General features: G+C 54.8%; 1 protein-coding gene and 4 non-coding genes across 12 annotated transcripts in view; all 5 read right to left on the bottom strand.

Moving 5' to 3' along the window:
- OTOF (otoferlin) overlaps positions 1-22,866 on the bottom strand; it is a 272,506-nt gene that overhangs the window by 114,524 nt on the left and 135,116 nt on the right. For all 8 annotated transcript variants that reach the window (XM_074989057.1, XM_074989051.1, XM_074989049.1 and 5 more), the window contains 5 exons: positions 21,438-21,624; positions 19,363-19,549; positions 18,572-18,795; positions 16,629-16,737; positions 15,000-15,183 (listed from right to left, as the gene is read on the bottom strand). In XM_074989057.1, coding sequence (XP_074845158.1) covers positions 15,000-15,183; positions 16,629-16,737; positions 18,572-18,795; positions 19,363-19,549; positions 21,438-21,624 — 891 coding nt within the window. The remainder of the gene's footprint in view (positions 1-14,999; positions 15,184-16,628; positions 16,738-18,571; positions 18,796-19,362; positions 19,550-21,437; positions 21,625-22,866) is intronic.
- Positions 86-249, bottom strand: LOC142011710 (U1 spliceosomal RNA). The gene has a single exon (XR_012645181.1). It is a non-coding gene; the product is annotated as a U1 spliceosomal RNA (small nuclear RNA).
- LOC142011723 (U1 spliceosomal RNA) lies at positions 4,692-4,856 on the bottom strand. Its single transcript, XR_012645190.1, has one exon. It is a non-coding gene; the product is annotated as a U1 spliceosomal RNA (small nuclear RNA).
- On the bottom strand, positions 9,113-9,276 carry LOC142011743 (U1 spliceosomal RNA). Its single transcript, XR_012645207.1, has one exon. It is a non-coding gene; the product is annotated as a U1 spliceosomal RNA (small nuclear RNA).
- Positions 11,814-11,981, bottom strand: LOC142011718 (U1 spliceosomal RNA). Its single transcript, XR_012645188.1, has one exon. It is a non-coding gene; the product is annotated as a U1 spliceosomal RNA (small nuclear RNA).

The raw sequence follows: 22,866 nt of genomic DNA, 5'->3' as shown, positions 1-22,866 counted from the left end.
ACCAATCCATAACAGTTGCAAACAAAGCATTCTAGCCTGTTCTATCAACTCATCCAGTCTGGTCTATTTTTGCCATACTTAGTATCAGGGGAAAGCACAAATGCAGTCCCCCACTACCACAAATTATGCAGTTGAGTTTCCCCCTTGGGGGAAATCACAGGGGTCAGCAACAACCACAGTGCAATGGAGAAGCCTCACCCTGGAAAAACCACCTTCCAGATCATGGTATTTTCCCTGCCAGGTAAGTATGAGAGACTCACCCCCACGCTGAGCTCCACCTCACGCACCCCAGGCTTTCAGCATAGGGTGGAGGTGGCCTCGGCCCTCTCACAGGCCTCATCCACACCAGCCACCACTGCCACAAGCTTCCCTGCCATGGCCCAGCCTCGCATTCATCTCCACAAAAGCCCTGGCTACCAAATTCAGGCCCTACTCAGCAGCCTGCCCCCTCTCCCACAATGCTCTGCTCACCCAGCCATCTGAAGCCATGCCGTGGTCGTCTAGATTTGGAAGGAACCTTGACAGCTCCTCTGAGCCAGTCCCCTGTGTCACCCGATTGCATTTTCCTATTGCTGCGGAAGCCATCTAATGTGCCCAGTGTAGCTGTTGGCCCCAAATATTGTGCTGGGGGCCCCTGGGATGTGTCTCATGATAGCTGAGGATGCCCTGAATCTAGGGATGCTACTTATAGGTCTGTGCCATGTTTGTGGGTCAACTTCATAGATTTTCAGCTCTCTAGTTGTCTTCGGAATATTGCGAGCCAAAAGTACACAACGGGAGGGGTGATTGCCACCCACGCCAGGGCACTTGATTGAGACAAAGGACAATACCCTTTGAGGGAACTGAGTCTGTCTCTTGGAAGTCATCCATTGCCACTTGGCCGCAACAGCCTACCTGGGGCTGGTGACTTTAGGACCCTCAGGGGCTTGATGACAAGGAGAAAGGTTTTACTGCCTGGACACAAGACACTTCCAGGAGGTAGACCTAGCAGCATCCATCTTCTATTTCACCTTGATACTTTGGTCTCGGTCCTGTTTCCAGGGATCCGTTTTCGAGCAGGCTGACTTCAGCTCGCCGGATCTCCACTTCTCCAGGAAGCAAAGATACGGAGCCTGAAATCGTTTCCCTTATGGGGTGGACTTTCAGAGACTTTCAAGAATCAGCAAAGAACACCGCTGGCCGGCATCAATAGCCCTAATGGACGGATGTCAAGTATTGCTTTCACCATTTTTCTCTCCAAACCTCTTCTTTCTTTTGTATTCCTAAACCTTTAGCTCTTAGATCTGAAGGATTGGCACACGTGGCGATTTGGGTTAGATCCAAGTATGAAGTGACTTGAGACTGCGGCCGGGCCCTTCGGGCTTAGAAGAATCCGTCTGCCCTTGGGTGAAATAGGTTTCAAAACCTTTCGCCTGAGTTGGGCTTGTTTGGTCTGGGCTGCTGGAGCAGCTGAGAAGTGTGGGGGTTTACTTATTTGGCACCTGGCTGGCCGCTGGAGCTGGCAGGGCTACTTTTGTGGCTGATTGCATTTGCCTTAGTGAAAAGGAAATCCCAGCCTGGGGCTGAAAGTAGCTTGATTTTAAGTCAACCTCCCCTGGGTAGATTTCTCTAGCTGTGCCTGGAAACCCCCTCATATCACACCCTGTACTCAGGGCACCACCAAGCACCAGTTACACCTGCCCTGAGAGGTGCTTTTCTAACCTGCTCTTCAAAATCTCCAGCGATGGGATTCCACAACCTCCCCAGGCAATTGACTCCAGCGTTTAACCACCCTGACAGGAAGGAAGTTTTCCCTAATGCCCAACCGAAAGCTCCCTTGCATCAATTTCAGCCCATTGCCTCTTCTAGCCTCAGCGGCCAAGGAGAAGAAGTTTCCTCCTCCTCCACCTAGGATCACCCTTGTAGCTACGTGAACGCTCTCATCGTGTCCCTTGCCAGCCCTCTCTTTTCCAGACTAAACAATCAGACTTTTCCCACCCTCATAGGTCACGTTCTCTGGATTTTTAATCATTTTTATTCGTCTTCTTTGGACTTCTTCCAATTTGTCCAGATCTCTCCTAACATGTGGCCCCCAGAACCGGACACTCCACTTGAGGCCTCATCAGCACAGAGCACAACAAAAGATTGACCGCTCCAGTCTCGCTCGCAATGCTGCTCTTAATAAAGCCCAGGACGCTATGGGTTTTTTTAGAATCAGTGCCACACTGGGGTGATTCCTCTTCAGCTTGGACTCCACTACCAGCCTCCATCCCTTTCGGAGCGCTCCTCCCCAGACGGTCACTTCCCATTCCGTAGCTATGCAAAAACGGATCCTTCCTCAGTGCCTGCTCCTGCTGCTGGACATCCCCCGCCAGGCCTTTCAGCAGCCCTTTGGAGCTGCTGCAGCTCAAGCAGCTGCTGGCGCTGCTCTGCCACCCGCATTAGGCGGGAACACAACTCCACAGACGGCAACGGGACTTCAAGCCCCCTGTCGTCCTCCAGCCCAGAGGCAGCCTCAGCAGTGCCGAGTAGAGGAGAAGAATCACTTCCCCCATCTGCTGGCAAAGCTCCTCCTAATGCACCCCAATATGTCTTGCGCCTCCTTGGATACGGGGGCACTCTCTTGGCTCATGGCCAGCTTCTCAGCCCCCCTCAGCCCCAGCTCCATTTTGGCTGCACTGCAACTTAGCCAGTCACTTCCCAGCCTCTAACAATGCTTGCAATTCCTCCCTCCCAAGTGCAGGACTCTGCCCTTGACCTTCTTCCACCTCAGCAGATTCCGATTGACCCACTGCTCCAATTGGCCGAGGACACTCTGCACCTCACCGCTGTCAGCCAGCGTAACTACCTCTCCGCCTACTTGGAATCATCCAGTCCATTCTCCGCGTCATCAATGAAGATGTTTAGATCTTGGCATAAAAAGGACGCTTCTTAAGTTTGCAGATGATCCCAAGTTGGGAGGGGTTGCAACTGCTTTGGAGGAGAGGGTCGTCATTCCAAATGATCTGGATAAATTGGACAAATAGTCTGAGGTAAAGAGGATGAAGTTTAATAAGGACAAATGCAAAGTGCTCCACTTGGGAAGGAACAATCCGTTTCACACATACAGAATGGGGAGAGGCTGTCTAGGAACGACTCCAGCAGAAGAGGATCTAGGGATTATCGTGGACCACAAGCTAAATATGAGTCAACAGTGTGATGCCGTTGCAAAAAAAAGCCAACATGATTCTAGGACGCATTAACAAGTGCGTTGTGAACAAGACAAGAGAAGTTATTCTTTCACTCTATTCTGGGCTGGTTAGGCCTCAGCTGGAGGATTGTGTCCAGTTGTGGTCACCGCAGTTCAAAAAAGATGTGCGGAAACTAGAGAGGGTCCAGAGAAGAGCGACAAGAATGATTCAAGGTCTCGAGAATGTGACCTATGAAAAAAGGTTGAAACAATTGGGCTTGTTTAGTTTGGAAAAGAGACGATTGAAGGGAGACATGATAGCGGTTTTCAGGTATCTAAAAGGGAGTCATAAGGAAGAAGGAGAAAACTTGTTCTTCTTGGCCTCTGAGGATAGAACAAGAGGCAACGGGCTAAAACTGCAGCAAGGCAGGTGTGGATTGGACATTAGGAAAAAGTTCCTAACTGTCAGGGCGGTCAAACAGTGGACTAAATTGCCAAGGGAGGTTGTGGAATCCCCATCACTGGAGATATTTAAGAACAGGTAAGATAGATGTCTCTCAGCGATGGTTTAGATAGTACTTGGTCCTGCCATTGGGGCAGGGGGCTGGACTCGATGACCTCTCGAGGTCCCTTCCAGTCCTAGTAGTCTAGGATTCTCTGGTTCTATGTTCAACAGCCCCAGCCCCGCGGCTAAAACCGGGGCACTCCACTTGCTGGCCGCCAAGGGCTACACCAGAGACTTTTGGAGACACCGCTAGGGTTTGGGCTACAAAACTCGCAGGTTGTCCACAACCAACGTGCCTTTTGTCAACAGAAATTGGCAACAGAAAGCCGTCCGCGTAGACTCTCCGGAGGACTTTGTTTGGCCACGGAGCGGATCAAAGGATCCATCCGCTTTTACGCGTAGACACGATCTGTCGACAGAAGATTTGGCGGTACGTCTCTTGCGACACTAAGCACTCTTGAGAGATGCTTCTAGCGTAGACGTAGCCTCAGCTACTAGGCTAAGTCTAGACTAGAGGGTTTTGTCGGCAAAAGGGGCATTTTGTCCACAAAACCGGGGAGCTCCCAAATTCCCAAGGCTTTCTGTCAACTGGAAGTCCACAGAAAATGGCACTTTGGTCAACAGCCGCACGCCGCTCCTCCTCACAAGCAATAACGCTGCTGACCACAGACATCTGGCCACAGGAAGCTACTCTGGACGTGCCAACAGGCCCTCTCTCCATAGTCAGGGCTTGCAGGACACCAGACAGCCCTAGCTGCTATGTTTCCACTTGGCTGTTTTGTCTAGACAAGGGTCAAGCAGGCCAGCTGCCCACCATCAACAGAGAAGATCTCTTTTGTCCTCCCATTCACAAGAAGAAACTAAATTGTTGACAGAAGTCTTCTTGCAAAGTACCTTGCAACAAAGCCTTCAGGAGAAAAAGCACTGCAGTCTAGACTCACTTGGATATACAAACCAATCCATAACGGTTGCAAAGAAAGCATTCTAGCCTGTTCTATCAACTCATCCAGTCTGGTCTATTTTTGTCACACTTAGTATCAGGGGAAAGCACGAATGCAGTCCCCCCACTACCACAAATTATGCAGTTGAGTTTCCCCCTTGGGGGAAATCACAGGGGTCAGCAACAACCACAGTGCAATGGAGAAGCCTCACCCTGGGAAAACCACCTTCCAGATCATGGTATTTCCCCTGCCAGGTAAGTATGAGAGACTCACCCCCATGCTGAGCTCCACCTCACGCACCCCAGGCTCTCAGCATAGGGTGGAGGTGGCCTCGGCCCTCTCACAGGCCTCATCCACACCAGCCACCACTGCCACAAGCTTCCCTGCCATGGCCCAGCCTCGCATTCCTCTCCTCAAAAGCCCTGGCTACGAAATTCAGGCCCTACTCAGCAGCCTGCCCCCTCTCCCACAATGCTCTGCTCACCCAGCCATCTGAAGCCATGCCATGGTCGTCTAGATTTGGAAGGAACCTTGACAGCTCCTCTGGGCCAGTCCCCTGTGTCACCCGATTGCATTTTCCTATTGCTGCGGAAGCCATCTGATGTGCCCAGTGTAGCAGTTGGCCCCAAATATTGTGCTGGCGGCCCCTGGGAGGTGTCTCATGATAGCTGAGGATGCCCTGAATCGAGGGATGCTACTTATAGGTCTGTGCCATGTTTGTGGGTCAACTTCATAGATTTTTAACTCTCTAGTTGTCTTCGGAATAGTAGTAGTAGTAGGCACCCTTCAGTCTACGTAGACTATGGATCGCGCCCTTTATAGTTTCAATTTAGGTCTTCATGTACAGCGTCTACTGTGACTCTGAAGACCCACATGAGAGTGACAGTCCTTGCTGCATCTCTTGCCGATGTGGTGAGTGTCTGGGAAGTCCTTATTGTGCTTTCTGTGCGCTCGCTTCTCCTCTGCTAGCTGTCTGATTCTCATCTCGTCCTTCTGAAGGCTCTTGTGTAACCCCTGCCTCCATCTGCTGCGGTCGTCTGCTAGTTCTTCCCAGTTGTCCAGCTCAATGTCTAGCTGTCTGAGGTCTCTCTTGCAGACGTCATTGTAGCGCAATTGGGAGAGTCCGGCAGGTCTTTTGCCAGAGGTTAGCTCACCATACAGGATGTCTTTTGGAATCCTTTCATCATTCATCCTGTGGACGTGGCCAAGCCAGCGGAGCTGACGTGACGCCAGAAAGACAGCAACCTTGGAGAAAGCTGAAAAGTTCAAAGAGACCCTCCAGGAAAATCTGCGCAGCGGCCCCGGGGTCGCTGATGTGACATCCAAATGGCAACATCTGAGGGATACAGTTTACAACACGGCCTTGTCGGTGTTTGGAAGAAGAGCTAGAAACACGAATGACTGGTTTGAAGCTAACTCAGATGAGATGATTCCAGTCATTGAAAAGAAGCGCGCTGCACTCCTGGAGTACAAACGCTCACCAAGCCAGAGTACCCAGCAAGCACTTACAGAGGCCAGAAGAACAGTACAGCAGACAGCCAGGCGCTGTGCCAACAACCAGTGGCTCCAGCTATGCAGCAGCATCCAGACCTGTGCCGACTTTGGTAATCTCAGAGGAATGTACGAGGGTATGAGGAAGGCATTAGGACCCACCCAGAACAAGATGGCACCTCTGAAATCCAAATCTGGTGAAGTCATCGCTGACAAAGCCAAACAGATGGAGCGCTGGGTTGAGCACTACTGCAAGCTGTACTCACGTGAGAACGTTGTGGTTGACGCAGCCCTCGATGCTGTCGAGCTCCTACCAGTAATGGACAAACTGGATCAGGAACCGACTGTGGATGACCTGAAGAGAGCCATCGACAGCATTGCAGCAGGAAAGGCCCCTGGCCAGGACGGTACCACCAGAGGTAATCAAGTGTGCTGCGGACACACTCCTGGAACCCCTACATGAGCTGCTGTGCCTGTGCTGGAAAGAGGGTGAGGTTCCACAGGATATGCATGACGCTGAAATTGTAACGTTGTATAAGAACAAAGGAGACAGAAGCGACTGCAACAACTACCGTGGAATCTCCCTCCTAAGTGTCACTGGTAAACTGTTCGCTCGCGTCATCCTTGACAGACTCCAGAAGATTGCTGAGAGGGTGTACCCTGAATCGCAGTGCGGATTCTGCGCAGAGAGGTCTACCGTTGACATGGTCTTCTCTCTAAGGCAGCTGCAGGAGAAGTGCAGGGAGCAGAGGAAGTCACTCTACATAGCCTTCATCGACCTAACCAAGGCCTTTGACTTGGTCAGCAGGGATGGTCTGTTCAAACTGCTCCACAAGATAGGCTGTCCTCCACGGTTACTCAAGATGATCCAGTCGTTCCACGAAGACATGAGAGGAACCATCCAATATGACGGCGCATTATCGGATGCTTTCTTCGTAATATTGCAAGCCAAAAGTACACAACGGGAGGGGTGATTGCCACCCACGCCAGGGCACTTGACTGAGACAAAGGACAATACCCTTCGAAGGAACTGAGTCTGTCTCTTGGAAGTCATCCATTGCCACTTGGCCACAACAGCCTACCTGGGGCTGGTGACTTTAGGACCCTCAGGGGCTTGATGACAAGGAGAAAGGTTTTACTGCCTGGACACAAGACAGTTCCAGGAGGCAGACCTAGCAGCATCCATCTTCTATTTCATCTTCACGACAGCCTACCCGGGGCTGGTGACTTTCGGCCCTCAGCGGCTTGATGGCAAGGAGAAAGGTTTTATTCCCTAGACACGAGAGAGTACCATGAGGTGGACCATGATAGACAGGTTTTCCGGGACACCAGACAGCCCTTGGTGCTGTGCTTCCACTTGGCTATTTGGTCCAGACAAGAGCTGGGCAGTCCAGCTGCTCTTTGTCAAAAGAATGGGCTCTCTTGTCATCTCATTGACAATTGGGCCCCAAACTGTTGACAGAAGTTTTCTCACAAAGTATCTTGCAACAAAACTGGCAGAGGAAAAAGAACGTCAGTCGAGACACAGCTGGAATCATAGAATCATTGGGTTGGAAGGGACCTCAGGAGGTGATCTAGTCCAGTCCCCTGCGTCAAGCAGGATCAACCCCCACTAAGTCATCCCAGCCAGCACCTTGTCAAGCTGGGACTTAAAAATCTCGAGGGATGGAGAATCCACCATATCTCTGGGCAACGCATTCCAGTGCTTCACCACCCTCCTGGGGAAAGAGTTTTTCCTAATATCCAACCTACACCTCTCCCTCTTTAGCTTCAGACCATTGCTCCTTGTTCTACCATCAGACACCACTGAGAACAGTTTCTCACCCTCCTCTTTAGAGCTCTCCTTCAGGAAGTTGAAGGCTGCTATTAAATCACCCCTAAGTCTTCTCTTCTGTGAACTAAACAAAAGCCAAATCCCTCAGCCTCTCCTCATAGGTCTTGTGCTCCAGACCCTTAATCATTTTTGTTGCCCTTCGCTGAACCTGCTCCAGCTCATCCACATCCTTTTTATACTGGGGCCCCAAAACTGGACACAATATTCCAGATGTGGCGTCACCAGTGCTGCATCGAGGGGAACAACCACTTCTCTAGATCTACTCGAAATGCTCCTCCTTATGCACCCCAATATGCCGTTAGCCTTCTTGGCTTCTAGGGTGCACTGTCTACTCATATCCAGCTTTTCATCCACCATAACCCCTAGGTCCCTTTCCGCTGTACTGCTGCTGAGCCAGTCAGTCACCAGCCTATAACTACGCTTCGGATTCTTCCGCCTCAGGTGCAGGACTCTACACTTCTCCTTGTTGAATTGCATCAGATTTCTTTTGGCCCAATCCTCCAATTTATCCAGGTCACTCTGGATTCTCTCTCTACCCTCCAACGTATCTACCTCTCCCCATAGCTTGGTGTTGTCTGCAAACTTGCTGAGGGTGCAATCCAGTCCCTCAGCCAGGTCATTAATAAATATGTTGAACAACACGGGCCCCAGAATGGAGCCATGTTGCACTCTGCTTGAAACTGACCGCCATTGAGATATTGAGCCATTGACCACTTCCCATTGGGCCCAACCATCAAGCCAGCTTTCTATCCATTTTACAGGTCCAAGGATCCAATCCATATTTCCTTAACTTATGGGCAAGAATGTTGTGAGAGACTGTGTCAAAATCTTTGCTGAAGTCAAGGTGTATCACATCCACTAACTTCCCTGTGTCCATAGAGCCTGTTACCTCATACAAGTTACTCAGACTAGTCAGGCAGAACTTGTCCTTGGTGAATCCATGTTGGCTACTTTTGATCACTTTCCCCTCTTCCAAGTGCTCCACAATGGATTCCTTGAGGATCTCCTCTGTTATTTTCCCAGGAACTGAGGTAAGGCTGACAGGTCTGTAGTCTTCCAGATCATCCTTTTTTCTTTTCCTAAAGCTGGAAACATGCATCAATACACAGCACTTGCAAACCAACCTAAAAAAGTATCCTAACAGTCTTTATCAATCCATTTATAATCTTGTCTGTCTTTACTACACCAAGCATCAGGGGAAAGCACGAATGCAGTCCCCCACTACCACAAATTATGCAGTTGAGTTTCCCCCTTGGGGGAAATCACAGGGGTCAGCAACAACCACAGTGCAATGGAGAAGCCTCACCCTGGGAAAACCACCTTCCAGATCATGGTATTTCCCCTGCCAGGTAAGTATGAGAGACTCACCCCCACGCTGAGCTCCACCTCACGCACCCCAGGCTCTCAGCATAGGGTGGAGGTGGCCTCAGCCCTCTCACAGGCCTCATCCACACCAGCCACCACTGCCACAAGCTTCCCTGCCATGGCCCAGCCTCGCGTTCATCTTCACAAAAGCCCTGGCTACCAAATTCAGGCCCTACTCAGCAGCCTGCCCCCTCTCCCACAATGCTCTGCTCACCCAGAGATCTGTACATGTGCTCCCATAGCTCCAATTCAGGTACCAGGGATGGCTGCCTCACAGGGCTGAGGTCCCATACAGACATCTGGGAAGTGGGTGGGTAGAACGCTGGTGGGAGAGGCTATTGGACCTACTGAGCTCTTGGGAAAATGAACGAGAAAATGGGGGCGGGGCGCAGGTGACAGGTGTCAAAGCAGGGAACCAGAGGGGATCACTGAGCAGAGAGGGCCAGACAGCGCCCAGTGCTCCTTTAAGCTGTCCAGAGAGCCAGGACACGCCGCCCCCAGGAACTCTGCCTGGATACTTGACGCAAGGAAGGAAGAGAAATAGACCGTACAGTTGCTCCTCATCCCGCCTCATCCTCCTGGTGTTTCAAATGGCCACTTCCGTGAGGGCCAGAAGGTGGCTGAGGAGGAGCTCCTGCGACCTCGTGGGGCCATGGACGGGGTGTGTGCAAATGAACATTGGAGGGGTATAATGCAGCCAGAAGCTCAGGAGGACGTTCTGGAGGAGCGGGATGGGGGGCTGTAACCTGGTGCACTCAAGGCAGCCGTGCGCTAGGTTCTCCCACATGCCGCTGAAAGGGGCAGGCATTGGGGATGGGGTGAACCATGCCAGGCACACCCTTGTGCTCACGTTTCTGTGAAGGAGCCGCCAACCGACATCCCCGAGGGGATGCGGGACCAGGTTGGAGGAGAGGCTAGCCCACTGGGGTTCCTCACCCTCTTGCGGTGGCAGGTAGGGCTGCCACTTGGTGTCAGGGCAGCACTCGAGGGTGAGGGGCTGAACGTGTGGAATATGAGCATGTACAGGTGGTTTCTGGGCAGGGTCCAGAAACAGACCAGCTGTAGGTCACACAGATGGCTGGGGTTTCCAAGGGCAGAAGGATGGGAAGTGGGGGTGGTGAGGCGCTCGTATAACAGGGTCCCAAAACAAGGGTCAAAGGATTTGCAGTGGAGGGTGGGTGTACCCTCTCGTGGTGTTTGCTGCGGGAAGTTGAGCGAGGGATGTGACGATGCTGCCCATACATCCTGGAGTACGTGCAAGGCAGTGCGAAGGGTGGAGAGCTGCATTCAGGGACCAAGACCCTGGGGATCCACCTGGCTCCCCTCCACCATAGTCCAGAGAGTGTTTGACCTGAGCGGTTGCTGCCAGGAGCAGCCCTCAGTGCACCAAGGGAGACTTCACCACCTACACACTCAAGGATGGGTTGAGTAGCAGGGCCTCCACAAGGAGGTCTGCCCCTCGGTGGACACAATGGACTTGGTTGCTGAGAAGAGCTTCCTGGTAGAACTCGGGCAGCTCTGAGAGGTCTTGCAGAAGGTCCCTCAGGTGGAGAAAGAAGAGCTGCCAGTCATATTGGAGCCCTCGGAAGCGGCGGAGGAAGGCGGGTGACAACAGGCTCCACACCAGACTACCGGCACCATACAAGAATCTCTGCCAGCCAGGGAGAGAAGGTGCAGACCTGGCAGTGGATGTTAACAAGGCTCCGATCTCCCTCTTCTAGGGGAAGACTTGGGACCTCTGCAGAGGCCCACTGCAGTCCTGGCCAGAAGAAGTCCAGCACCATTTTCTGGAGCCTGGACAGGAGATTCAGGTCTGGCTTCAGGGTGTTGAGATTGTGCCAGAGCATGGAGAGGACAAGGTGGTTGAGCACCAGCACACTCCCCTGGAGCAAGAGACACAAGAGCAGTCCTGTCCACCTCCGCAGCTGCTCACCCACCCTGGCTTCCAAAGCCTGCCTCTTCTGCAGATGGGAGGGAGGCATGGCTGAAAGATAGCTGTTGAGACCGGAGCCATGGACCCATGCTCCATGAGCAAAGATAGAGGCAGGGTGGTAGTAGTAGTAGCATCCTTCAGTCTATGTAGACTATGGATCGCGCCCTTCGTAGTTCCATTTGGGATCATCATTTGCGGCGTTGACTGTGACTGTGAAGGCCCACAGGAGAGTGACAGTCCTTGCTGCATCTGTTGCATGTGTTGTGGGTGTCTGGCAGGTCCTTACTGTGCTTTCTGTGGGCTCGCTTCTCCTCTGCCAGCTGTCTGATCCTCATCTCACCCTTCTGAAGGCCCTTGTGTAGTTCCTGACTCCATCTGCTGTGATCGTAGGAAAACGGTAGGAAAACACTAAAACTCCCTTTTAGGGACACACCAACACAGCATTTCCAGAACAAATGGAGAACTCAGAGTTAACACCCAGACCTAAGGCAGCAGCTGAGAAAACACTACAACATGATACAAAAAAATAAGCATAGCACCACCTGCAAAGCACTCTGCAGCTTCAGAGCTCTGTCCGTCTTTGCCACACCAAGCACCAGAGGAAAGCACAAATGCAGTCCCCACCTCACAGAAATTGTACAGGTGAGTTGTCCCGAGTGGGAAGAAATCACAGGAGTCAACCACTCTCCCAAGGTACAAGGGCTGAGCCCCACCCTGGGAAAACCATCGTCCTGATGACGGCATTTCGCTTGCCAGGGAAGCAGGAGAGATTCCCCTAGAAGTCCCCTCTCTGCGCCACCGCCCCCCCCGGCTCTCAGCATAGGGTGCAGCCTGCCGCAGCCCTCTGATGCCCCATCCACATCAGCCCCAGCTGCCACAAGCTGCCACGCCAGGGCCTGGGGCCGGGCCCATCTCTACCCCGGGCCCGGGATGCCGAATTCGTGCCCTAACTCAGCTGCCTGCTCCCCCTCCCCCAGTGCTCGGCTCACATGTCGCTCTGAGTATGAGCTGCTGCAGCTCCGCCTCAGGAGTCCTCCCCACAGCCCTTTCAGCTGCCCTGAGCTCAGGCGGGGCCAGCGGCTGGCTCTCACATGGCACAATTTGGGCAGCACCCATGGGACTTCAGGTCTGCCTCATTCCCGAGCCCAGCTGGGCTGTCCGCACTTCTGACCTGGGCTCTGCAGCTCCTCAGCAGCCAGAGCAGAAAAGGAGCCAAAAGGATGTGGGAGAGTCAAGACAGTGGGGGGCGGGGAAGTTCCTAAGCAAAAGCATCCAGCGCCTACCCCCGGCTCTGCCACAGACTGGTGGGGTGGCCTTGGGCCAGTCACTCAGTCTGTCCGGGCCTCAGTTCTCCCAGCCAGAAAACGGGCTGGTGGCAGTTCTCTTCCTCACCCCAGCCTTGGGAGGGGAAATGTGCCGGAGATATGGGAGATGCGTGCACAGGGAGGCAGCGAGGGAGGGTTGCAGAGGCGGGGCAGAGATTGGCTCTATTGTGCAGAACAGCGTCTGCTGGGAAAGGGAATATTTCCCTCATTTTGTTTCTAAAAACAAAATCCTGGTTCTGTGGTATTTAGCAAAGCGGTGCCCCCCCCCCCGCCCCCGCCGTGTCACCAGACCGCCCCCCATTTCCAAGCGGGGCCCCGTTCGCCCTCAGTCCAGCATCCCTTCGCCCCAAGTCAGCCTCCCCCTCACCTCTGCCAGTCCCCTGCGCACAGGAGAGAAACATCCCACATGCGCTGCCTGGGCGATGCTGCACAAGGTCGCCCTGGTGCGGGCCTCTGCCTGGCCATGCACATGGGGGCTGCAGTTCACCCCCAGCGCATGGCTGGGAACGGCCCTGCCCACTTGCCGAGCCAGCAGGGTTCTCTGCATCCTTCTTAATTCCCAGCCCTCGGGGGGCCGGGCTGGGAGGGGTTTGCCCCGGGGCAGCTCTGGAAGGTGTGACCGTGTAAGTTGGGTCCCTGGACCCGGACACGCCCCTGTTGGCAGGCTGAGCTTTGAGGCTGGTGCTTGTGAGCGGAAGTGGCCCTCGCAGAAGGCCAAGGGCAAAGACCCAGCACCGACCAGTGCCACATCTCCCCTGGCGCCGTGTTGCATTTCTTTGGCTCAGTTCCCTTTGCCCAGAGGTTTCTTTACTACAACAACAGCACCAGGGGAGGACATGGGGACTGGAACTTCACCAGACAGGCCGACGGCCTCTCTCAGCACATGGTTCCCCTTAAGCTGCCCTGGCCGTGTCATCTAGACACTGGCTGGGTGTCTCCCGTAGGCGTAGGCCATCCTGCCCCCCCGCAGGCTGGCACTCAGTCAAGGGAAGAATTCCTCTGCCCATGTGCTGGAGCTGAATGTTTCCCTGTGCAGAGCAGCCGAGGCCTGGGGCATCCTGCCCAGTGAGACATCATAGCTCTGTCAGTCAGGGTGTGAAAATGGGCTGCCCAGCCCTGGCCACGCGGCTCTGCTGACCAAGCCCCTAGAGCAGATAACAGCTTTCGGGGGGTGCTGCGGGGAAAGTGGTGTAGCAGCTGCACTCCCAGACAGAGAGCAGACTGGGCAAGCCACAGGCACCCAGGAGCAGCACTTTGCAGGTGCCAGGGGAAACAATCGGCAAAACAGCCACGCTCTTCCCAAGCAGGTACAATAGGAGAAAGGTGAACACAGGACCAGACACAGCAGCCACAAAGCACCAGAGGAGACAGAACATCCCACAGATCACTAACATAGCCCCACAAAGCCACACTCAGCAGTAAGACCAACGCAAGCGTTTGTGCTGTCAGCCAAGCATGAGCTGTTCTGCCTCCAGCCTCCCCCTTCCACCCCACCCCACCCCACGGACCCGAACTCTCCGCACATGGTGGATCCTGCTCTGCCCTGACCCTGCACCACAGCAACCCCCTCTGCTGCAAGCTGTCCCACTGCAGCCCTGGGGCCAGACCTGTCTCCCCTCTGCAGATCACTGCCCTTCCCACAATGCTCTGCTTGTACCTGTATTTGCATCTGTGCTCACAGGCCCATCCTGTAGGCTGCCTGCCCAGGCCTAGCACCCCCTAGCACCCCGTCCCTGCCAGCCTAATAGCCCCACGAGCCCCAGGCTGGCTCTCCTGGTGCCCAGAGGTGCTGGAGCACACAGAAGAAAGACCCTTCACAACTTCCTAGAGCTCCAGCAGTGCCTCTGGCAGGAGGACCTGGCCAGACGTCCCCCAGCCATGCTGGTGGTTTGGAGGGCAGTTCCCCCTCGGCAGGTGAAGCCCCATGCTCCTCCTGGACTGCACTGGGCTGTGTTCTAATGATGCCAGCAAGGCGGGATGAGCCCGGAGCTGTGCTTTCTGGTGCCTGGGAGCAGGAGCCATGCACGGGAGGGGCATTAGGATCCCAGGCCAGGGGCCAGCAGCAGGGCGCTAGGGGAAGAGGTGCTACCAGAGTTTTTCCTCTTGTGTGCCAGGGATGCTGCTCCATCCCAGGCAGCCAGCGCGCTGCACCGGGCAGCCTCCCAGGCAGACAGCGGGGCCAGGGGCTGCCTGGGAGAGGGCACAGCGCCCCCGACCCCTGCCTGGTAATGTGCCATGGGAGACCCCCCAGGGGGAGGGGAGCAGGCTTGGGGTGGGAGCAAGTCACAGGGGGAGGTACGTTCCACCCCGCTGGCGCCCGCTTTACGTCGCTCTCCCTAGGTGCCTACACCTGGGAGGTAGGAGGCCCCGATCTCTGTTCCACCAGGGTCCCCCCTCCACCTCTTCCCCAGCAACTTTCAGCACCGCCCCCTCCCATCGGCCAGCCCGGCGCCCTGCCTGTCAGTGATCAGCGGCTTCATTGGCGGAGTGCAGGAGACGGAGACCAGCTCCCCGGCGTCGTCGGCTTCATCCTCGCTCGAGTGCTGCAGCAGCTCCGTGTCCTCCTCCTCGCCGTCCCCACCATCCCTCTTCCTCCTCAGGCTGGGCCTGGCCGGGCCGTCCAGCTGGTTCCCATAGTTGCCTGGGGGCGAGGGCGGCGAAAGGAACTCGTGACTATGGCAGCCCCAGGCTGGGCAGGGCTTGCCCCGGGCTCCGTCAGTCGCGGCTGAGTTTGGGTGGGAAGGAATTTCCACCTCCCCCGCGGGGATCCACCACCCCAAATGCTGGCGGGGGCTCGGCTCCCCGGGCAGGGGTGTGTCTGTTACTTGCTCCTCTCCTACCCGGCTACCAGGAGAGAGTCTCTGGCTGCTCCAGGGCTGCACACGGGAGGCAGCCGGGCCGGAGCGTCAGGAGTCCAGGTGCCCCTACGCCCGCCACCGACGGGGGACTGCGGCAGGTGCAGACCTGCCCGAGCTGGTGCTGGTCCAGCTGGTTCCAACAAAGGATGTTAAAGGTTAACGGGTGGGGGCTGGGGCAGCTCCCCCACCTGCTGCTTCGGCTCTGTGGGGCCCGCTACGGGCAGGAGATGCTCGTCTGTGGCGGGCCTGTCCCGGGAGCGCTGCGGGCAGGGGGCTCTGGCTGGCAGAGCAGCACTGCCCCGTTTAAACCGTCAAACGTAACATTTAACTGGTCAACTAATTCAACGGGATTTTACTTCCTCATTCCATCAGCAGCTGCAGCGAGGCTGGGGCAGCCTGCACCAGGCCGGGGTGAAGCTTCCCCGTAGGGTATCCAGCCCCTGTCTTGCCGCCTCTGGCTGAGGCTCTCAGTGCCCCCATGACCCTGGCAGGGACACAGAGCAATAGCTCAGATACAGCCACTGGGAGCCCCCGGCTGCACCCCAGTTCTCCCCTTTTTCTGCAGCCTGCCCCACTGGGCCTCCACTTTGTCACTTCTGCGCTCACCTTCCCCAGCCCTGCTGTGGCCTTGGGACCAGAAAAGTGCAATGGGGCCGTGGGTGGGGAGTGAGGCCTCCTCCAGCCCTGGGGTTAGGGGTGCGGGGACAGCTTTCCAGGAACCCCTAATCTGCTGCTGCCCTTCTCCCCTGGTGGCATGGTGTCTGGGGGGGGTTAGCCTCCCCCAGCCTCTATTATGTGCCAGCCATGGGGTAGCCACTAGCATGCACAGCCAGGGTCTCAGGTGGACTTGCACAGCCCCTGTTGCTGTGGCTTCATCGTTACTGTTGCTGGAGCTAGCTGGATCCAACCCAGGTGCATCTAAACGTGCTGCAGCCTCTCCTCTGATGGCAACGTAGACGGACTCGATGTTTGTTCCTGGGGGGCCTTTGTCACGTGGCCCAGGGGGTTACGTTTACACCCCGGAACGGAGAGATGCTATTCTTCCCAGCGCATCTCAGGCACGTGCCGGCCTGCCCCGCCCAGAGGTGTGTTAGCTCAGACGGCTCCAACCAACCCTGGCGATGATGCAGGATTGCACTGGCCCTCAGTATAGCCTCCCGGCCCACGGGCCTTCTCCTGGGATTCCATCACCTCTATTGGGTTAAACCCGCTTCACAAAAATACCAACCTATGGTGACCTCAAAGTTGATTGGCTTGTCCCCAATCTTCCTGTCGATCATGGTCGCTTCCAGGAAGGCCCCGAAGAGAAAGAACTCTTCCATTTTGCCAGTGCAGTTCTGCAGGAGCAAGTACAGGCTGTTAATGCGGGGTGGCGGGGGCGTAAGAGACGGGCTGAGCTGGTGGATAGAACTATAAGGTCCCTCTGCAAAGCATTTGGGAAGCTGGCACACAGGCAATGCACTTTGGTGTCTGCACTAGCTCACAGCTCAGGGGAGGCAGCGTTGTTGGTTTTCCAGGGGCTTTCGTTCCGAAGAAGATGCCACAGCCACAGCCCTACAGACTGGAGGTCTGTTTTCCCGCTGCATGGGCTGCACTGCTAATGCACCTTAATCTTGGTCTAGGGAGCATCCCTCTTGTTGGTAGAGGGTAGCTCAGTCTCCCTTTGGCCTTCCACGCGGTGGTGGCATTGATATGAGACAAGACCAGAGCTGGATGAATAATGGGCTTCGCGGTTTGTTTTCAATAAAAAAGGAAATTCATTTTGGGTCAGACCAAAACTGAACAGTTTTTGAAACGTTTCGTGACTTGAAAGGGAAAATCCCCCACTTGCTTCAGGTCACACAAATCACGTGCTTTGAGATGGAATATTTTTCAGTTAAAAAAAAAAAAAAGGAGAAAGTTTTCAACCAAACGTCATTTTGATCTGACAAGCAGAAATGTTTCATTTCAAAATGGCTGAAACAAACAGGGATGGTCTAGACAGTACTTGGTCCTGCCATTGGGGTAGGGGGCTGGACTCGATGGCCTCTCAAGGTCCCTTCCAGTCCTAGTGTTCTATGATTCTAAAAGGACTCCACTTTTCAGAATTAGTTCTTAGGGCTTTTTCTCCCTAAATGAGCTATTCAGGGAAATTAATGCACAATCAATCAGAGAGGGAGCTGTGTATGGAAACCATCTTGTATAAGAAGCCATTTCACATCCCTTACTTCTGCGCATACACAAGAGCCTGTCTTTTCCTTGACCTGTTTGGGAATAGCAGGAAGGATGAGCTCTGTGGAATGCGTTAATGGACTGTTTGGAGTTAAGGCTCCAGCTCCCTGGTACCTGTTTCTCTTTGCTGCTAACGGTTTCTCTTTGAGAAGTGATTTACGATTCTCTAACTAATTGCCTCTGACACTGGGCTTGTTTGTATAGGGTATAAAATACTAGAGTCAGCTGCATCCAGCAGCCTTGCTGGACCTGGTTTTACTAATGTCCAGTTTGGCTCATCTGTTGCCTTATTGAGTTCAATAAAGCTGAATGTTAGCGGCCTAAACACAGAGAACTCTTGTGCTTCAACATGTGTCAGTGTGTATCTTTGAGAGCAAGATGTCCAGCGGCACCTTTTAGACTAACAAATATTTTGGAGCGTAAGCTTTTGTGAACGTGCTCCAAAATATCTGTTAGTCTATAAGGTGCCACAGGGCTTCTTGTTCTTGAACAAACAATCGAAACACTTTTTGGGGTCACCAAAACTATATTTTTTTGCCCCAAATGGGCTTTTATCAAAAATTATCGGCCTCCTTTAGATACAGGGACTTTCATCTTGGTCACCGTTCAACCCCCACCAAGAGGTGGGGGACAGCTGACCACAGACTGGGAAGCTCTTTGGCAGTCTGTGTGAAATAAGGGTCTCCGGTGGCCGGTTTCTAAGAGGACAGATGTCTCCAGATCCCAGAAACCACCACCTGGCTGGCACTAACTTTCCTTCTTAGTGACCATCCCGAGAAAGGCCGAGGATGACATAGGTGGAGATGGACTGCTACTGCCTCAGACGCACCACCCTGAGAGAGGAGGGCAGTCTGAGGGGCAGGAGACGAGCAGGACTCAGAAGGGTGAGGTAATCTGACCATCAGCTTGCAAGATGTGGTGCTGAGCTGGCTAGGGAAAGCAGGGAGGAGGTTGACTCACATCTGCGACCGGCATGGTCTGCTCCACTTGCACCTCGGTGGAGCTGGTGATCTCTGGGTTGCTGGTGTCCAGGATCTCTACAGCAAGGCTGAGGAGCAGCCGGGCCCTGAAGGAGACCCCCTCGCCCAGGCCCTCATTCAAGTCCTGGTGCTCATCCATCAGGGTGTAGTTCCGGGTGGAGCCGTACATGTTCACCCAGGCCGGGCCAAAGGTGGGCAGGAAGCCTGCAGCCAGGAGAACAGCATAGTGAGTGGGGAAAGCGCAGGGCCGACCCCAGGAAATGGCCTGCCCTGAGTGGTGTAGGCATGCAGGTAAGTGTGAATGAGCATGCTTGCACCCCTGTGTGTATTCACATGGGCCCATCCACGCAGACGTAAACACAGGCAGCACCACACTGACCAATATGGTCTTACTGCTGCCTTGTGGTGCCCCGTCTGTTTGTCGCCCCTCTCACACTTAGCTGGTAAGTGCTTTGGGGCTGGGGCGAGTCAGTTCTCTGCTTGTACAGTACCTAGCGCACTGGAGCTTTGGCTAAGGCTCACAGTGGCCACAGAAACACAAGCAACAACCTCATGGGAGGGCGTCCCTTTTGCCCTGAGCTCGTGGCTCTGGCTCTTCAGACGTGATTAGCGGGTTTTTGGGCCCAGCTGGAGATGCCTGACAAGGGCCTGAGCTGCAGACGGGGGCTGTGCAGCATTTTCTGAAGCCTCTTGGCTCACTGATCTCTAAGCTGATGAGGGAGGTAAGCGACACTGAGGCTGGGGTGTGGCAGATCGGCCACCGGGCGTTACCTTTATCCCCTTCGTTGGAGATCTTGCGCAGGTCAATGAAATGGGTCCCGATGGCCATGTCGTTGACCTTGTCTGAGTCCCGGATCTGGACTTTGAGCCGTTTGCACAGTGGGGGGAACATCTCTGTGCAAACGATCTGCTCGTTCCACAGCGGCTCATAGCTGCTCTTCTGCACCGACGTTTTCCCCTGCCGGGCGGGAAGCACAAGAGCAGGATGGCCGAGTGGTCTAAGCTAATGCCCCAGGCAGCCATCACCCGCGGTAACCAATGGACCTGACCCTGAGCCAGGGAACCCCTCCTGCCAGCAGATCCAGTGGGACCTCCCCAGGCCTGGGGACTATTGTAAAACATTCAGCAACGCTGGGCACGTGTTTAGGCAAACCCAAGGAATGCGGCGGTGACAAAGGAGGGGGCTGTAGGGATTTTATTCCCCCGGGTTATGTTGTGTGTGTTTCCGACTGTCCTGCAGTAACGCCATCTGGGTGCCTCAGTTTCCCCAGGCACAGCACCTTTGCCTAGTTGGCAACGGACCTTTCGGTGTAATCGCTTCGCCCACATACACAATGGCCACGACCTTCATAACCTGAGCCCGGAAGCGGGGTGACCAGGTAATACCTTTTGCCCACAAAGCAAGGCAAAGGCTGGAGGCGGGGCCTAGTGTTTAGGATTTAAACTGGGCAGTGAGGAGTGGGACAGTCTCAGCTGACTGGGGAGGAAGCAGGGAGGGCTGGGGCCCTGGCTTTGACCTTCTCAGGGTCCCCTCTCCCCAGGATGAATTGTATTGTCTGTAACCACCCCCAGGTGCTTTCTCTCCCTGGGTGTGGGGGTTACATACCTCCCCAAGCTGAAGTAGTGCATCCAGTTGAAATCCCTGACTAATCCCCATTTGTAACCACCCACAGGGGGACTTGAACTTTGGACCTCTGGAGCTTAGTGCAGGCACCTCTACAGTTTGGCTACATCTACATGTGAAGCCAACATCGAAATAGCTTATTTCGATGTAGCAACGAAATAACGTCTACACGTCCTCCAGGGCTGGCAACGTCGATGTTCAACTTCGACGTTGCACGGCACCACATCGAAATAGGCGCTGCGAGGGAACGTCTACACGCCAAAGTAGCACACATCGAAATAAGGGTGCCAGGCACAGCTGCAGACAGGGTCACAGGGCGGACTCAACAGCAAGCCGCTCCCTTAAAGGGCCCCTCCCAGACACAGTTGCACTAAACACCACAAGATCCACAGAGCCAACAACTGGTTGCAGACACTGTGCCTGCAGCATGGATCCCCAGCTGCCGCAGCAGCAGCCAGAAGCCCTGGGCTAAGGGCTGCTGCCCACGGTGACCATAGAGCCCCGCACGGGCTGGAGAGAGAGCATCTCTCAACCTCCCAGCTGATGGCCGCCATGGAGGACCCGGCAATTTCGACGTTGCGGGACGCGGATCGTCTACACGGTCCCTACTTCGACGTTGAACGTCGAAGTAGGGCGCTATTCCCATCCCCTCATGAGGTTAGCGACTTCGACGTCTCGCCGCCTAACGTCGAAGTTAACTTCGAAATAGCGCCCGATGCGTGTAGCCGCGACAGGCGCTATTTCGAAGTTAGTGCCGCTACTTCGAAGTAGCGTGCACGTGTAGACACAGCTTTTGTGCTAAAAGCCAGCTCCCGCCCAGCTAAGGCAGAAGCCAAAGCTCACTTTGTCTCCCTAAGTGGTGCAGGTGCCACTTTCTGTGACAGTGAACAAGCCCTCAGGTATGTGGGTTACAACTACTTCTGGTTCCCGTGCAGCCAAGCCTGCTTGACGCTGGGTCCCTGTTAACCAACCCGCCTTCTGTTCTCCCTGCTGGATCTTCTCTACACACCTCCAGTGGTTGCATTGAACTACGAACTGGGGTGCAGGGCCCAGTGACTCCCCCGCACTCCGTACTAGTGGCAAACATGGCAGCTTTGCCCAGCGACAGCCGTTCTGTGGGGCTGGCTCAGAACCTCACTGACTTTGTGACATCCTGACACACCAAGGCAGGGTCTGTTGGCGTCACCTCCCTGTTGCACAGATCAGTGAGTCACCTGCTTACCTTCTGCCCTGCAAACAGCACCTGGACGTAGGGGTCCACCAGGTCCTTGTTCTCCCCGATAAGCGCCTTCTTCACGTTGGCCATGAGGCTGGTGTTCATGCGTGGCAACCCCTCTGCGCGGTAGATCTTGATGTAGAAACGAGCCCACTGCCGCTCTGGAGGGACACCATCTGGAAGAAGCAGGTTCCTGCAGCACAGACACAGAGAGACCGGGCTGGAGATCTTTGCTGAGCCTGAAGGGAGGAGTTGCCTGGTCATGTCGTGGATGAAGGACGGACTCTGTGGTCCAGACTTCCATAAACGGGCACAGGTTGACCTGTACACTCCACCATCTCCCTTCTGAGGGAGGGAGGGCGGAGACAGGTGACTACGTCTGGAGCCTCGTTGCCTTCATTGCTAGGTCTCAGCAGCCGTGGTATGAAGGCCCGTTTTACGGACCTGGCCAGGTCTCTGTGTTTGAGGATCTTCCGCCTCACTGTGCATGAGACCAACAGGCTGGATCTCATGGCCAGGTTCTCATCCAGATGGCCTCTGGTCTTGCTCTTTATTTCCACCCTGAGACCTGACCAGGCACAACTGTCTAAAAGGGCTGGAGTGCTGAATGGGCAGCAAACAGGCTGCGCAGTGGCATTGTCCAGGTCTCACAACCATCACGCGGAGCAGAGGTGGCCATTTTGAGAACAAAATGGCACCCTACTTGTGTCAAAAGGGCCGCTTTGCTGACCCGGCCCCACTGCAGCACAGCGTTGTCTGGGGCGAAGTGGGCTGACTTCCGGGTGGCCGCAGTGGACAACGCTGCTGGTTGGGGAAAAATGGGCCCTCAGTTTCCTCCCTAAAACTGTAGTGATGTCAGGTGGGGGCAGAATAAAGGCCAGGGTGATTGCAGCAAGTGCTATGGGACGTCCCTTCAAGCCCGGTTGCCGTGGAGTGTGCTTTGTAACCAGGCCGGTGCCCGGGGCCTGGCTTTAAAGGCCACAGGCACCATTACAGCCTTTCCATTTGTGCATTGGTCAGAGGGTGACCTAGGTTTGGACCCTCGTGGACTTCTGTCCCCGGTATTGTGTAGGGATTTCCAGTGCTCAGCACTGAGCCCTCTGGAGGTCCGCACCGCCCCCCTGCACCCCACAGCATGGGGAATGCGAGGAGAGCTTCCCCGCAGCGTCCTGACGATGAGCTGCTCTAAAGGGGACGGCCATCTGCTTCAGCCCATTCGGTCTTGGGGATCTTTGCTGAGATGCCAACAACATGGCGGGCTGCCACAGCGGTTTAACCACACGGGCACAAGGCCAAGACCTCCCCAAAGTATTTCGCCAATTGACAGCAATTTGTCTGTCGGTCATGACTGCTCTGGGCTGTACTGGAATGGATGCCCTGGTAGTTAAAGCCCTGTGTGACAGGGGGGTTGCCCTGCACTGGTAGAGAAAGGGTT

Source organism: Carettochelys insculpta, chromosome 3, assembly GCF_033958435.1.
Source record: "Carettochelys insculpta isolate YL-2023 chromosome 3, ASM3395843v1, whole genome shotgun sequence".
Classification (NCBI taxonomy): Eukaryota; Metazoa; Chordata; order Testudines; family Carettochelyidae; genus Carettochelys; species Carettochelys insculpta.
The sequence above is the reverse complement of the archived record's forward strand: the minus strand, read 5'-3'. Positions and strand labels throughout refer to the sequence as shown.